The 16,242-nt window shown below is 49.5% G+C and overlaps 1 protein-coding gene and 1 non-coding gene across 2 annotated transcripts; both read left to right on the top strand.

Annotated features, from left to right (window-relative positions):
- Nucleotides 1-2,883: 2,883 nt before the first annotated feature.
- TSR1 (TSR1 ribosome maturation factor) lies at nt 2,884-15,881 on the top strand. The gene is made up of 15 exons (XM_044994265.1): nt 2,884-3,039; nt 3,119-3,219; nt 3,390-3,603; nt 3,717-3,851; nt 8,061-8,491; nt 9,286-9,445; nt 10,016-10,170; nt 10,518-10,720; nt 11,161-11,323; nt 11,623-11,733; nt 12,255-12,387; nt 12,966-13,082; nt 13,361-13,501; nt 13,940-14,014; nt 14,180-15,881. The coding sequence occupies exons 1-15, from the start codon at nt 2,934-2,936 to the stop codon at nt 14,356-14,358; spliced, it is 2,424 nt and encodes an 807-aa protein (XP_044850200.1). The 5' UTR covers nt 2,884-2,933; the 3' UTR covers nt 14,359-15,881.
- LOC123353330 lies at nt 11,967-12,057 on the top strand. Its single transcript, XR_006574471.1, has one exon. It is a non-coding gene; the product is annotated as a small nucleolar RNA SNORD91 family (small nucleolar RNA).
- Nucleotides 15,882-16,242: the final 361 nt, after the last annotated feature.

A 16,242-nucleotide genomic window follows, 5' to 3' on the forward strand; every position in this document is an offset into this window, starting at 1 on the left:
ACCCCCAAGACACTTGTATTAAACCTGCAGCTGGTAACCTCGGTAGCTAGGCTCCTTCCCTGACTTACCATGAGTAATCAAAGTGAAAGCAGAGGGTGTGTATGCAGAATACTCAAAGTTCAATGGCTAATTGCTTCCCTGGCTAGTCAGACATTCTGGCTGATTAGTCTTGTCCTGTCTTCCTTTCTCCATTCAAATTGGGCTCTCCTTCTGCACTCCCCAGCTTAGTAGGGCTGTGGCCAGGAAATGAGCTGCTATTTGTGCAGAGGGAATAGTGAGTAACTTTGGATCTAAGCAAATAAAAAGCCATTTCTTCTCCCCACTGTTCTGACAACCCCCAGGAACAGCCTTGTTCTGTAGGGTGTGGGGTAGGGGAACATTCATTGCACAATCCTGTGCAGGGCCCTGGCAGGATGATGTGCTTGGCTCAGTACTGTGCCACCCCAAAGGAACGGAGTTAAATGATTGGGAAGGGCTTGGTTGTCTTTGAGCAGAAGCAGAGAGGCTTCCAGGAAAGGGGTGTAGAATGGCCGAAGCCCTGCTCAGCCAGCTTGCACTTGCACAACTCTGGTGCCCAGGCTGCAGTAGATAGTTTCAATCCACCTGCTGTGGCTAGCTAATAACCATGGGCAGGAGCCAACACGTGGTTTCCAAAGGGCTGGAGTTCTTGTGTGAAGAGAGGGGGTTGTAGCTGCTTCCTGGCACCCCAGCCCCTCTTTCTTGTAAACTCTTTGCCTGGGGAACTGGCTTTGCTAGTGCAGTTGAGATGCACCTAGTGCCTGCGCAGCCAGAATTAACCTAAAACAATGGCTGTCAGTCGGGTGAGGTGCGCTCCCAGAGACATGGCTACACAGGGGCTTTGAATCCGGGGGTGTGAGGGGAGCCAGGCAGGTGGGACATTTCCAAGGGTATTTCCCAGGCGTGACTAATGGGGAGAAGCTGATGTCATTGAGCAGCACTTGAGGCAGTTGCCCTCCATGGCTCATTCTGCATTGGGGTGGCTTGTGACTGAGACCGTCACCTTTTTCTAGGTGTCCCTCTCTTTCTCCCTTCATGGCTCAGCTGCCTCCGGCTCAGTGTTCATGGTTCTCATTCTATAGTGACAGCGGGTGCTACTGCCAGACAGGAGACATTGGTCCGCTCTCAGCGCAGCCCTAAATCCAACTGTTTCTGGGTGGGGATAATGATCAGGGCGGGTGCGTGGACAGGGAAATCTGAGCAATAGTTTCAAACAGCACTGAGACCTGGAGTGCCAAGTTGCAGTCAGATAACAAGTCGTCTTCCCTCCTTGCACCCTTACTAATGGGAAACCTGCATGAGCGGAAGGTGTGTAAGTCTGGAAAGCTGCTGCTTGCATGGTCTTTCCCAAGCTGGCTTTCCTTTGTCATGTACATAGCTGTACAAATCAGTAATCAATAAAGTGTTGAAGTAACTGATGTGAGCTGTGGCTCTGATTTTCCCAGATGTGCCCCTGGGCCCCAGCCTTTCCCCCTCCCCATTTTGCTCGGATTCCTTCTGCAGGGTGGCCCCTACAAACCACAAATTTGTCAGTGCCCTTGGTGAGACAGGTACTTAATAACAGCTCTACTTGGTAAGCTGGGCATTCATTGGGAGGCTGCTGCTGTGTCTGACTCCAGATCAAATTTGTTCTGTTTACAAGTGCAATGATTTCTTTCTAACTGCTAGCTCTGAACGATCCACCTGGAGTCTGAAAGACCAGCTGGTTCTCCATCTTGTGTGTCATCAGCAGCAGTAAAGGTTCTTTCGCCAACTCTTCAACTTACCTTCCGCCACCGATGGTGCCTAACACCAGTGACTTTTCCAGCAGAGATGGACACTGCCCCCCTTCACTCCTTCCCTGCCTCACCACGCTCCTCCATCCGTCCCATGTACGTGCACTGGGCCAGGAGCAAGGTGAGCTCCACAGGGGTGATGCAGGCACGTTCAGATGTTTGCACCGATGTCTGTGTATTTGTGCCTGGGGTGCACGAGCCAGGCACTCTGCCATAGGGACTGACTCTGATCTCCCAAGAAGGGGAGCGGGAACTGAGCTAACCTCATCAGTGCAGTTTGCTCCACTCTGCAAACTGCGGCCCCGGTTTGGATCGGGGAGAGTTGTGTCCCCCCTTGTGCTGTATTATCAGTTGTTGTGTGTCCCCTTGTGCTGTACTGGATCAGGGGAGAGTTGTTGTGTGTCCCCTTGTGCTGTATTATCAGTTGTTGTGTGTCCCCTTGTGCTGTACTGGATCAGGGGAGAGTAGTTGTGTGTCCCCTTGTGCTGTATTATCAGTTGTTGTGTGTCCCCTTGTGCTGTACTGGATCAGGGGAGAGTTGTTGTGTGTCCCCTTGTGCTGTATTATCAGTTGTTGTGTGTCCCCTTGTGCTGTACTGGATCAGGGGAGAGTTGTTGTGTGTCCCCTTGTGCTGTATTATCAGTTGTTGTGTGTCCCCTTGTGCTGTATTATCAGTTGTTGTGTGTCCCCTTGTGCTGTACTGGATCAGGGGAGAGTTGTGTGTCCCCTTGTGCTGTATTATCAGTTGTTGTGTGTCCCCTTGTGCTGTACTGGATCAGGGGAGAGTTGTTGTGTCCCCTTGTGCTGTATTATTAGGCCCTTGGGCTCACGCTCCATTTTGGAAAATGGTGCGTAAGATCCGCTGCTGCCCCCCGAGCCCGGTCCCCAGCCGTGAGCCGGCTCCTCCCCCAGACAGGGCTCCCCGTGGCCGGTTCCGGGGGGCTCCCCGAGCGGGCCGCTGTCTAGGGGCTGCGGGCCCCGCGCCAACACCGGATCCGCAGTCACGAGCCCGACCCAGGGAGCAAGGCGCCTCTGCCCCCCCCTCCCAGCATCCTCCGCGGGCAGCAGGCCGGAAGTGAAGGTGCCGTTTCCGGGTGACGCACGCGGGCTGCCCTGGAAGCGGAAGTGCTGGGAGGCAAGATGGCGGCGGGCGCGGGAGCCGCGCACCGGGCCGGGGCCCTGAAGCAGCAGAACAAGCCGCACAAGGGGCGGAAGCAGCGCGGAGCCGCCCAGCGCCGGGCGGGAGGTGAGACCCTGTCGGGGCCCGCGGTAACCGGCCTGCCCGGCCGCGGGGGCCCGCGCTAACCGCCGCTCTCTCCCCCTAGGCCGCGTCCCCGCCAAGACCCTGAGCCGCCGCTGGCGGGACCTGACCAAGCCGGACCGGAGGCACCAGGCCCTGCAGCTCCGCAGGCAGCGCAAGGAGGCGGTGAGCGAGCGGGGCGAGCCGTGGGCTGTGACCGCGGGCCGCGTTCCCGGGCTGCCTCGGGGAGCGGAGCCTCTGTGCTGGGCGGGGTGTATCGCGCGGTGGGCCCGGAGCTGCCCGCCCCAGCAGCGATAGGGGCGGGCAGTTTTACCGTCAGCTGTTTCTGTTCCCAGGTGCTGGCAGAAAAGCGAAACCTGGGCAGCAAAGATGGGCCTCCTCACCTGGTGGTGGTGGTCCCACTGCACGCTGGGGTGGTCACCCACGACGCCTTGAGGTTGCTTCAGAGTGACGAATCTGCCCTGGTGCATAAGAATGAGAGAGCAGAGGGTTTTGTGCTGCTCTGCCCCCGACTTAAACAGCGATGGCGCTTTGTGACGGCACCCATGGGTAAGGGAACCCTGAAGGAATAGGAGGGTTTGTACTGGCTCCTAGTATTCCACTGTGTTCTGCTGAAACTCATCAATGCCCCGTTCTGCCATATTCTGATACTGTGTTTCTAGGGAATCTTCATGCTGTGTTAGACCTGACAAAAGCAGCCGATACCCTGCTGTTTGTACTGGATCCACTCGATGGCTGGGACAGCACTGGAGATTACTGCCTCTCTTGCCTCTTTGCGCAGGGGCTCCCCAGCTATGGTAGGTGAATTAAAAAGAAGAGGGTACCCTAAGGGGTTGGAATTGGGTGTCTAAAGAGATTCCAGATTTCTTGACTGGAAGCTGATGCAGTAACTAGGACCCCCATACAGCAGGTAAGTTGCCACTGGATCTTGCTATCTAGAAGCTTGGAGTGCAGATCGGTTGATCTAATGTCATCAGTCCCCTGCAGCCTCACTCTGTGAATGCACCCCTGTTGGGTTAATGCTGGTGATCTAAAATCATAAGAGACATCTCGGATCCAGGCTGCTGTCTACTTGTTGAACACTTGTTAGCATTTTGACTATTTAAATGTGCCACATAGTGGGCACAAATGAATCTACATCAGTACATCCCCAGATGGAGGAGCTAAGGGAGACAGAGAGGTACATAGATGAGATGGTCCCATCCCCCGTCTGACAGCCTCTGTGCTGTTGAGGAGGATGAAAGTCTCAGGGAAGGAGAACATCCAACTGCAGCAGAGGGAACTGATCCCATAGTTGGGACCCTCCTTCCAGATGATGATGTGGTATCCTCTCGCACTGAGGATACCTCTCCAGGGGAGGGAACTCCAGTTATTAGGAAGGGACAGATTAGGAAGGGTGATTTGATCATGGGAAACAGATAGCTGGGAGAACCACATGGTGACTTAACTGTCTGGTGCGAAGGGGGTTATGGATCTCTTGAGCCATCTAGATAGACTTATGTGTAGTGCTGGGGAGGAGCTGATGGTTGTGGCACATGCAGGTACAAATGACATAGGGAGGGATAGGAAAGAGGTCCTGGAGGCCAAATTTAGGCTGGTAGGTAAGAGATTGAAGTCCAGGACCTCCATAGAAGAAGTCTCTGAAATGCTTTCAGTTCCATGTGCAGGGCCAGTTAGACAGCAGAACTGCAGGGTCTCAATGCATGGATGAGACAATGGTGTAGAGAGGAGGGGTTTAGATTTATTAGGAACTGGGGGAAGGGGAAGCCTATACAGAAAGGATGGGCTCCACCTAAACCAAAATGGAACCAGATTGCTGGCACTTAAAATTAAAAAGGTCATAAAGCAGTTTTTAAACTAAGGGCTTGGGGAAAGCCGACAGGTGTGGAGGAGCACGTGGTTCAGACATCCCCTAGGGAGGATCTATTAATGGAGATTCTCTATGTCCTAGTAACGAGGAGAGGATGGAAAATGATAAAATACAGGTAGGATCTGATGAGAAACAGTCAAATGAAAAAAACTCTCATTCAATTACATCATGTAATGGCAGACAGCTAAAAAGTGACAAGTTCTTAAAGTGCTTGTATACCAATGCTAGAAGTCTAAATAACAAGATGGGTAAACTAGAGTGCCTGGTATTAAATGAGGATATGGATATCATAGGCATTACAGAAACTTGGTGGAGTGAGGATAATCAATGGGACACAGTAATACCAGGATACAAAATATATCGGGTGGCACTATTTGTGAAAGAGAGCGTAGAATCAAATGAAGTAAAAATCTTAAATGAACCAAACTACCATAGAATCTCTATGGACAGTAATTCCATGCTCGAATAATAAGAATATAGCAGTAGGAATATATTACTGATCACCTGACCAGAATGGTGATAGTGACTGTGAAATGCTCAGGGAGGTTAGAGAGGCTATTAAAATAAAAAACTCAATAATAATGGGAGATTTCAACTATCCGTATATTGACTGGGTACATATCACTTCAGGACGGGATACAGAAATAAAGTTTCTTGACACCTTAAATGACTGGTTCTTGGAGTAGCTAGTCCTGGAACCCACAAGAGGAGAGGCAATTCTTGATTTAGTCCTAAGTGGAACACGGGATCTGGTCCAAGAGGTGAACATAACTGGACCGCTTGGTAAAAGTAACCATAATAGAATTAAATGTAACAACCCTGTGGCAGGGAAAACACTCCAGCAGACCAGCACTGTAGCATTTAATTTCAGAAAGGGGAACTACACAAAAATGAGGAGGTTATTTACACAGAAATTAAAAGGTACTGTACCAAAAGTAAAATCCCTGCAAGCTGCATGGAAACTTTTTAAAGACACCATAATAGAGGCTCAACTTAAATGTATACCCCAAATTAAAAAACATAGTAAGAGAACCAAAAAAAGCCACCATGGCTAAACAACAAAGTAAAAGAAACAGTGAGAGGCAAAAAGGCATCCTTTAAAAAGTGAAAGTTAAATACTAGTGAGGAAAATGGAAAAGAGCATAAACTCTGACAAAAGAAGTATAAAACTATAATTAAGAGAGCCGAAAAAGAATTTGAAGAACAGCTAGCCAAAGACTCAAAAAGTAATAGCAAATTTTTTTTTAAATACATCAGATGCAGGAAACCTGCTAAACAACCAGTGGGGCCACTGGACAATCAAGATGCTTAAAGGAGCACTCAAGGACGATAAGGCCATTGTGGAGAAACCAAATGAATTCTTTGCATCGGTCTTCACCGTTGAAGATGTGAGGGAGATTACCAAACCTGTGCCATTCTTTTTAGGTGACAAATCTGAGGAACTGTCCCAGATTGAGGTGTCATTAGAGGTTTTGGAACAAATTGATAAACTAAGCAATAAGAAGTCACTGGGACCAGATGCTATTCACCCAAGAGTTCTGAAGGAACTCAAATGTGAAATTGCAGGACTACTAACTGTGGTTTGTAACCTATCATTTAAATCAGCTTCTGTACCAAATGACTGGAAGATAGCTAATGTGACGCCAATTTTTAAAAAGGGCTCCAGAGGTGACCCCAGCAATTATAGGTTGGTAAACCCAACTTAAGTTCCGGGCAAGCTGGTTGAAACTATAGTAAAGAACAAAAGTGTCGGACACACAGATGAACATAATTTTGGGGGGAATAGTCAACATGGTTTTTGTAAAGGGAAATCATGCCTCACCAATCTACTAGAATTCTCTGAGGGGATAAACAAGCATGTGGACAAGGGGGATCCAGTGGGTATAGGGTGTTTAGATTTTCAGTAAGGCCTCAACAAGTTGCCTCACCAAAGACTATTAAGCAAAGTAAGCAGTTATGGGATAAGAGGGAAGGTTCTCTCATGGATTGGTAACTGGTTAAAAGATAGGAAACAAAGGGTAGGAATAAATGGTCAGTTTTCAGAATGGAGAGAGGTAAATAGTGGTGTCCCCCAGGGGTCTGTACTGGGCCCAGTCCTATTCAACATATTCATAAATGATCTGGAAAAAGAGGTAAACAGTGAGGTGGAAAAATTTGCAGATTTACTCAAGATAGTTAAGTCCCAGGCAGACTGCGAAGAGCTACAAAAGGATCTCTCAAAACTGGGTGACTGGGCAATAAAATGGCAGATGAAATTCAGTGCTGATAAGTGCAAAGTGATGCACATTGGAAAACATGATCCCAATTATACATATAAAATGATGGGGTCTAAATTAGCTGTTACCACTCAAGAAAGAGATCTTGGAGTCAATGTTCAGTGGCAGTCAAAAAAGCCATCAGAATGTTGGGAATCATTAAGAAAGGGATAGATAAGAAGACAGAAAATATCATATTGCCTCTATATAAATCCGTGGTACGCCCACATGTTGAATACTGCGGGCAGATGTGGTCGCCCCATCTCAAAAAAGATATATTGGAAAAGGTTCAGAGAAGGGCAACAGAAATGATTGGGGTATGGAGTATGTGCCATATGAGGCGAGATTAATAAGACTGGAACTTTTCAGCTTGGAAAAAAGACCATTAAGGGAGGATATGATAGAGGTCTATAAAATCATAATTGGTGTGGAGAAAATAAATGTTGTTTACTCATAACACAAGAACTAGGGGTCACCAAATGAAATGAATAGGCAGCAGGTTTAAAACAAACAAAAGGAAGTATTTCTTCACACAGTGCACTATCAACCTGTGGAACTCCTTGCCAGAGAATGTTGTGAAGGCCAACACTATAACAGGGGTCAAAAAAGAACTAGAGACATTCATGGGGGATAGGTCCATCAACGGTTATTAGCCAGGATGGGCAGGGATGGTGTCCTTAGCCTCTGTTGCCAGAAGTTGGGAATGGGTGACAGGGGATGGATCACTTGATGATTCCCTGTTCTGTTCATTCCCTCTGGGGCACCTGGCACTGGCCACTGTCGGCAGACAGGATACTGGGCTAGAGGGACTATTGGTCTGACCCAGTATGGCTTTTTGAGTTTTAACTGTTAACTCTGCTGTTCTCTTTGCTGTCTGCTAGCCCTTGCTGTCCATGGAATCGCTGACCTCCCACTGAAGAAACAGACAGATGCTAAGAAGAAATTGGGCAAAGCCATTGAGAAACGCTTCCCAGAGGCCAAACTCTTCCCCCTGAACACTGAGCAAGAGTCTTTGTTGTTGCTGAGGCATCTTGCTTCCCAGAAGCAGCGGCACCTGGCTTTCCGTGACAGACGGGCCTATCTGCTTGCCCAAGAGGCTGAGTTTATGCCCAGCCACGATAGTGACTTGGTGGGGATCCTGAAGGTATCTGGCTTCGTTCGGGGACGGACCCTCAATGTAAACAGCCTGGTGCATATCGTGGGACATGGAGACTTCCAGATGAGTCAGGTTGATGCCCCTCCAGACCCCTTCTCTTTAAACCCCCGAGTGGCGAAAGGCCAGCAGAGGAAGGGCCAGGACATGGAAATACAGGTAGGATGGTGTTCTGGACTCGAGTGGCTCACTGAGAGTTATCTGTTCCCTAGTAATTGTTTAGAAGCTGCAGGATCTTTGAACCAATGTAATCTAGAATTGGATTAAGATTCACTTACTCAGCAGATGGGTCTAATAAATCTTTCTGAAGGCCAAACACTCAGCAAGTAGTGATCAGTGACTCTAAAATAGGTAGCTCATTGGGACAATTACCTCACCGTTTCCTCCAGCACTGGACAGTACAGCTTTAACCTCCCTTTGTTACACACACTTATTTATAACTTTTTCTTACCTTCTCTTGTGCATACATTATTAGTCTTTCATTTCCATGCTAACTCCTCTCCCCCATCAGTGCAGGTTTTGTGTTAGTTCAACCTCATCTTTATTTTTTCAGTTACTTTAGCTTTTCTTCTTCCCACACACATGATTACTCTTCAATTTCGTACATGTGCAGTTCTCCTTGTGCTTATGTTAAATGTTATCCGAACAGACTATGAAAAGCCACAGTAGGCTTCTGTCAGACCTAAATATGCCTTAGTTCCCAACAGTCAGCACCTGTGGTCCTGCAGTCAGGTTGGTTCAAGGCAGAGTGTAAAGCTTTGCCCTCTCAGAGAAGCTCTTTGGACAGAGCAGTGTTTGCAATGAGCATAGGATGTGCTGTGGGTGAGTACTTGCTTGCTAGTGGTGGGATTATCTTGGGTAAGGAGAGGTTGTGGAGGGGCTAGTCCTTTGCTACAAACTGCGATGTGCAGCTTGAATTGGCTGGGTTCTCACATAACAACTTTGTCTACTAGGATGATTCTGTAAACGGTGCTGTTGAGATGGAGGAAGTCATTAAGGTCCTGATGAAGGCAGATCCTAGAAGACAGGAGTCTTTGCAATCAGAGGTGATTCCTGACCCCATGGAGGGGGAACAGACCTGGCCCACTGAGGAGGAGCTGAAAGAGGCAGAAGGTCAGTGCTGGCAATATTTCTCTAGCCTTTCCTTAGATTATTGGTGACGTTTTTAATTTTTACGAGCTCTAGCTGAGAAGCTTATGGCTGGGCATGGTATCTAGCTTTGAACCCAGGCCCCTCTTGACTCCTATTTCCAGCCTCTTCCTCTGACCATTGGGCTGCATAGCTTCTCCAGTTTGACCCTGAATTTGGGCTGGCTAGATCGTTGGAGAGCATGTCATGGGATCCTGAGCATCTGTCTGCTGATGGCCATATAGCGCAGAGTTATTCCTAACTGCTCTGTGAGGGAATGAGCTGTGCTCTCCAGTCCTGGCATTAGTGATGCTGATTGGTGAAATCCCAGGGATGTGTGAACAGTCTCTGGATTCCGGTTACTGATTTCTGCACAGGGAAGATACATTGCTGTAAACCCCTCCACGTATTTCAGGTAACTTGCTCTTCCGTCTGACTGTCCACCCAGCTGTAAAGGGGAACTAGAGCGAGCAGCCTAGTGCCATGTCTGGCATTACTTTAGGTAAAGAGGTGGGGGAGGCCTATGCAGTACTAACCACTCTAGGAATCTGGCAGAGTCCCTGAAGGAAAGGAGGAAGGTGGTGAAGGTCCCCAAGGGAACATCCAACTACCAGGCTGCGTGGATTGTGGATGATGGAGAGGATGGCAGTGAGGAGGAGGATGATGATGATAACATGGAGGACGAAGATTTGGTGGCAGAAGCTTCCCAGGTAACAAGAGATTGATATTGTAGGTTGTGTCCAAGTACTAGTGTGCTTGCCACCCTGCAAACCGCCTGTCTGTTCTTGCCACACCCAGACACGCAGTGTAAGGGCACAACATACAGCCAGGCTGGTGTCCACGTTTCAAGGGGGTAAAGTCTGATGCAGCCACATGCCCCTTTGTGTATTACTCCCTCTGTCGCAGTCAGCTACTCTCTTATCTAAACTCCAGTGGGGGCTGTGCTCTGCATTGTACGAGATGCATGCAGCCCCTGCAGCATTGCCTGGAATGTGGGTGTAAGTACACCTGGCGGGGGGCTGTGCACATCCAGCACAGTATATACTGTCCGTGTCAGGTTGGGGAAAGCAGTGAGGAGGAGGAGCTCGTGGAGGAGGAGTGTGAGACCATGACTGTGGCAGAGTCTGCTCGGGACGACCTATACGACGAGAAGCTGGATGAGGATGAGGAGCAGATGTTGGAGAAGTACAAGCAGGAGAGATTGGATCAAATGTTCCCAGATGAGGTGGACACCCCCCGCAACTTGCCTGCCAGAGTCCGGTAAGAAACTTCATGCCAGGATGGAAGGAGCGAGTGTGCTAGTGACTCTCCCTTGAGTTGTCCTGGCTTTGAGACCGGCAGTGTGCAATGGGGAAATGGGACTGGACATGCTCTACTTTGCTCAGTGAAATTGGTGTGGTAGCGAGAACCCACGTGGGTGGATGCATCAAACCAGACCCTTCATCTGTGACTGATCCAGTGGGCGGGTGCAGTGACAGTTCCCTTCTGTGTGGCTCATTTGGGGGCTGATGGCATTGGGTGTTCCTGACTCTCCATGCTTGGATCTCTCCTACGAGCAGGATGAATTCCCCCTTGCTCTCTGTGGTGGTGTAAGTCCCAGTAAAGGTTATAATGCAGATGTCCTCCCATGGGGGAAGGGTATTTGCTTGCTAACTGCTATAGGATTTGTTGAGTAAAGTCTCTGAAACTCTGTCCTCCAGGTTCCAGAAGTATAGGGGGCTCAAGAGTTTCCGGACTTCTCCTTGGGATCCCAAAGAGAATCTCCCCAGGGATTATGCCAGGATCTTCCAGTTCCAGGACTTCTCCCGAACCAGAAAGCATGTCTTCCGGCAGATAGAGAAAGAGGAAACTGAAGGGGCCGCGGTACCTGCCTTTCCTTGGCTAATTTGTCTTCCTGCTATGTTGCCCATCTCTCCTTCCCTGCTGTGTTACTCGCACTTGGCAGGCGAGGTTTGGTAGTGAAGTTGCGGCACTGCTGGTTGCTGGCTAGGCCTGTTTCTGTGTGGTAGATAAAGCCCAGGTAGTACTGGTGTCCTGTTTTCTCTACCCCACAGCCTGTGTGCCTAGGCAACTCCCTGCATGCATGCTCCATCTTGCTCCTTCATACCTCGACAGCTGGGAACCTGCATTAACTGTTCTCTGTCCTCCTTCTCTCTCAACAGGTTGGCTGGTATGTTACACTTCACATCTGTAGTGTTCCTATCTCAGTGATGGAGAGTTTCAGGCAGGGGCTCCCTCTGGTCCTATTCTCACTGCTTCCCCATGAGCAAAAGGTGAGTATGCCACAGGCTGTAACCTGCCATCACCCAGAAGAGCTGGAAAGCCACTGTGCCTCTTGCATGCAGCTTTCCCCTCTGGCTGATACAGGCGTGGCGTTCTCCTGGCCTTCCTGGAGCCTTTGCTGGGAGGACAAGGTCTGAGTGTACAAGGAATTCAGTTCAAATCTTTTGTGTTGGTTGGGGTTGAAGCTGTTTCTGCAGGTCCTGGGGGTCATATCAGAATAGCACGGAGATGGCCATGATGGTTTAAACCAGAACGTCGGAACCTGGCTGAAGTTTTGCTGATGAACCTTTTATGGCTCTGAGGCTTCTCTGGTGGGGATAGGGATTCTCTGGCATGAAAGGAAGATCTGGCAGCACTTTGGCTAAAGCACCTGGGTTGTGAGCTGTTGTGAGACACTGAAGACATCTGGCTTGCAGAGCTATTCTGCATTATCCATGGCTTTCAATCTTGCAACCCTGCCGTTCCAGGTGAGCTCGGCCCCTCAGCATTACCTTTCTCCCTCTCTCTGCAGATGTCTGTGCTGAACTTTGCAGTGAGGCGGCACCTGGGCAACAATGAAACAGTGAAAGCCAAGGAGGAGTTGATCTTCCACTGTGGGTTCAGGCGCTTCCGCGCCTCCCCTCTGTACTCCCAGCATAGCTCAGGTGGGTGTCGGACCCACTAGTGGACAAACTGCATATAGAAGGTGGGGCCCTTTGCTCCCTTTCTGTGCAGACCCCCTGCTGGCTGGGGTCTCTGGTGGGAAACCTGGGATGGCTGAAGGGACTCTGAGGACTTACATATCTTGGCTGTTGGGCTTCAACAAATGGACTCAGTTCCTTTCCCCTTGGAGGGGGATGGATTGGCCGGGGCAGCATGTGGTTCTGTGGGACCGTGAGGAAGTGGTACCTGGTAGGGCTCGTCCTTGCTCAGGATTGGACGAGGCTCTAGAATTTGAACTGGTGATCTCCTTTTCCAAGGGGTTGGCTCTCAACAGCCTAGTGTGATGGTGGAGGGAGGGGGGCTGCGTGTGACCCACAACCCCATGCTGCTGAGGTTGCTCTCAAGGCTGAGCAGAAGGAGGGAGTGGACGGACCTGAAGAGTGTTCCCTGAGCAAGGTGTTGATAGTCCGAATTAGTGTGCGTTGTGGCTGGTCTGCTGCTTGTTGGTGTTGGGTCCTGGAGCTCCCCTGCTGGCCACTGGCTGGTAACTGAGTTTTACTTGGTGCTTTCTCTCTTCTAGCTGATAAGCACAAGTTGGAGCGTTTCCTGCGGCCTGATGCAGCCCTGGTGGTGACTGTTTATGCTCCCATCACTTTCCCCCCCGCCTCGGTGCTCCTGTTTAAACAAAGGAGTAATGGTAAGTCAGTGAGTGCTGAGGGGGTGACCGAATGAGAAATGAAAGCTAATCCTAGCAGCAGAGGTTTCCAGCTTCCACTGATAGATCTGGGTCCCATTCTCCAATACTGCCACGCATCTGACGTGCCTTAATCATCTGTCAGGCTCTGAGAGGGTTAACTTGCCCATCTCCTCTCCCTCAGGCTCAGGAGTAATGGCCTTGTCCTTATTCTTGCTGTGGGGACTGCCCTGCTCTAGGACCCACTGAGCAGTGGCATTCATGTCAGCTCTGCTCCACAGGAATGCACGACCTCATCGCCACAGGCTTTCTGCTCTCAGTGGATCCAGACAGAATCATCATCAAGCGGCTGGTGCTCAGTGGTCACCCTTTCAAGATCTTCAGCAAGACAGCTGTAGTGCGGTACATGTTCTTTAACAGAGGTATGTGGTGTGTGTGTGTGGGCGGGTACAGCGGGTCCTGTGTGCCTCTGGGGACCCTGCGGTTCCATAAGAAAGTCTGTCATGACTTCCAATAACTGGAGCCTTTCAGACCTGGAAGTGCAGAGCTGAGCTCAGTGTGAACATTCTGACATACGTGTTGACATGACCCAGATATCTCAGCAAGTGTCCTGTGCGCTGCAGAGAGGCTCTCGTATTCTGAGCACACCCATCCATGCAGCAGTGATTCTGTTTCGCCTATAGGTGAATGCACACTATAGCTCTTTGGCCAGTGTGCTGCCGCTCGTCATACTCACAGCTGCTCTGGGTAGTAAGTCAAGCAGCCTGACTCCTGCCTGGTTTGCTAGCTATGTGGCAGGGTGCTGGGGAGCTGGAGACCACTGTGGCCTGTTTCTCACGTCTCTTGTCTTTGATCTGCAGAGGATGTGCTGTGGTTTAAGCCGGTGGAGCTGAGGACCAAGTGGGGCCGCAGAGGACACATCACAGAGCCACTAGGTAGGCCCGGTTTGACATGCAGTGTTGCCTTGCTTTCCTCTCATGGCGTTGGGCCACAATCACTGTCCGTGCATCCCTGCTCAAACACTGTCTGCTCTTCCCTGAGCGGGGGGAAGAGGAACAGGCAAAATGCAGCTAACAGCTTCTGTTGCTTTCTTTGCCTAGGGACTCATGGTCACATGAAGTGTCATTTTGATGGGCAGCTGAAATCGCAGGACACGGTGCTGCTGAATCTGTACAAGCGCGTCTTCCCTAAATGGACTTATGACCCGCATGTGCCGGAGCCGGTACCGTGGGTGAGAAACGAACAGCAGCTCCCCATGCAGGAGGTGGAGATGGAATAACCCTCCAGGCCTAGCGTGTCTGCTGTGGTTCGCACCTCCTGCACCCCACATGGGTGCTTGGCTGTTCCAAGCCTCGTGAGAAGTAGGGAGAACTGCCCTGGACTTGTTAGTGCGGTGCCTTTCCTGGGGTTTGTGTCCAACATTCACGCTGGCTGCAGCAGCATTAGATCTGGCTCACAACTGCCTATGCCCTGGCCTCCAATGTCAGTTTATTTCAATGGTAAATATATCTTCACCTCAATGAATGTCTAAGTGGCCGCTTTCTTGCAGTGGGGGGTGGCTGGATCGAGTTATTGTGCGCACTGGGCATGCAGGTTTTGTTCATTCCCTCCTGCCAGGCTAGAAGCCCCTGAAGCTGCACTAGGGATTCTGTGTTTCATCCCCTCCCCTGCCATTTGTGTGTAACTTGAGAACATAAAAACATAGGCTGCCATACGGGGTCAGACCAATGGTCCATCTAGCCCAGCATCCTGTCTCCAACAGTGGCCAGTACCAAAGCTTCAGGGGGAGCGTGCAGAACTGGGCAGTTGAGGTGATCCACCCGTCTTCCCTTCCTGGCAGTCAGAAGTTTAGGGTTGCCTCGGGCATGGGGTTGCATCTCTGACCATCTTGGCTAATAGCCATTGATGGACCTATCCTTTATTTCGTTCTTCACTGAACCCAGTTATATTTTTGGCCATCAACATCCCATGGCAATGAGTTCCACAGTTTAACTTGCCATTGTGTGGGAAAAGTACTTCCCCTTATTTGTATTAAACCTGATGCCTATTAATTTCATTGGTAGTGGTTTTCATATTGTGCGAAAGGGTCAATAACACTTTTTTCACTCCATTCATGATTTTATAGACTGTCCTCTTTTTTTCCTCTAAGCTAACAGCCCTAATCTTTTTAGTCTCTCCTCGTATGGAAGCCGTTCCATATCCTTGATCATCCTTGTTTTCCTTCTCCAAATATTTTCCACTATATCCTTTTTGAGGTAGGAAGACCAGAACTGGACACTGTATTCATGGTGTGGGTACATGGTGTGAGCATTACAATATTCTGTCTTATTTTCTATCAATTTCCTCATTGTTAGCTTTTTTGACTGCTGTTGTGCATTGAGCTGAGGTTTTCAGAGAACTATCCATTGTGACTCCAAGATCCTTCTTGAGTGGTAATCACTAATGTAGAACCTATCATCATATGTGTGTAGTTGGGATTATTTTTGCCAGTGTGCATCACTTCATGCTTATCAATGTTGAATTTCATCTGCCAGTTCCTGAGAGCACCCCCTGTGACTCTTGATTAATGAATAATTTTGTATCATCTGCAGACTTTGCAATTTTGCTGTTCGCTCCCTTTTCCAGATCATTATTGAATACGTTGAACAGCACAAGTCCCTGCACAGAGCCTTAGGGGACCCCACTAATCGCTCTGCATTATGAAAACTATTTATTCCTACCCTTTGTTTCCTATCTTGAACCAGTTACTGAGCCATGAGAGGACCTTCCCTCCTTATTCTATGTCTACTTAGTTTTCTTAAGAGCTTGTGGTGTGAGATCTTGTCAAAGGCTTTCTGAAAAACAAAGTACACCCTCCAAGAATTCTACTAGATTGGTGAGGCATGACTTCTCTTTACAAATGTGCAGTTGACTCTTCCCCAATAAACTGTGTTTGTCTAACTTAGAGCCTGTGGGCAGGAGGGAGCCCTGTCCCCTGAGAGCACAGGGTCAGACTTTACCACAGTCTCCTGCTGCTGAACACACAAGTGATCTCTCCAAGCAGCATGGGCTTGGGCCCCAGGCAGGGGGTAGCTGCATGAAACTCATTCCAAATGCCTGCCTTAGGGAGGCTGAGAGACCAGCTGTTGGGCTCCACCCAACTGTTCCAGGTTAAGAGTAGCAC

The sequence above is a fragment of the Mauremys mutica genome, chromosome 19, assembly GCF_020497125.1.
Source record: "Mauremys mutica isolate MM-2020 ecotype Southern chromosome 19, ASM2049712v1, whole genome shotgun sequence".
Classification (NCBI taxonomy): Eukaryota; Metazoa; Chordata; order Testudines; family Geoemydidae; genus Mauremys; species Mauremys mutica.

Coding starts and splice junctions, on each gene's coding strand:
- TSR1 (XM_044994265.1), top strand. CDS start 2,934: ATGGCGGCGGGCGCGGGAGCCGCGCACCGGGCCGGGGCCCTGAAGCAG. Junction 9,446..10,015: donor GGAGCTGAAAGAGGCAGAAG/GTCAGTGCTGGC, acceptor GGAATCTGGCAG/AGTCCCTGAAGGAAAGGAGG. Junction 11,734..12,254: donor TGCTTCCCCATGAGCAAAAG/GTGAGTATGCCA, acceptor CTCTCTCTGCAG/ATGTCTGTGCTGAACTTTGC.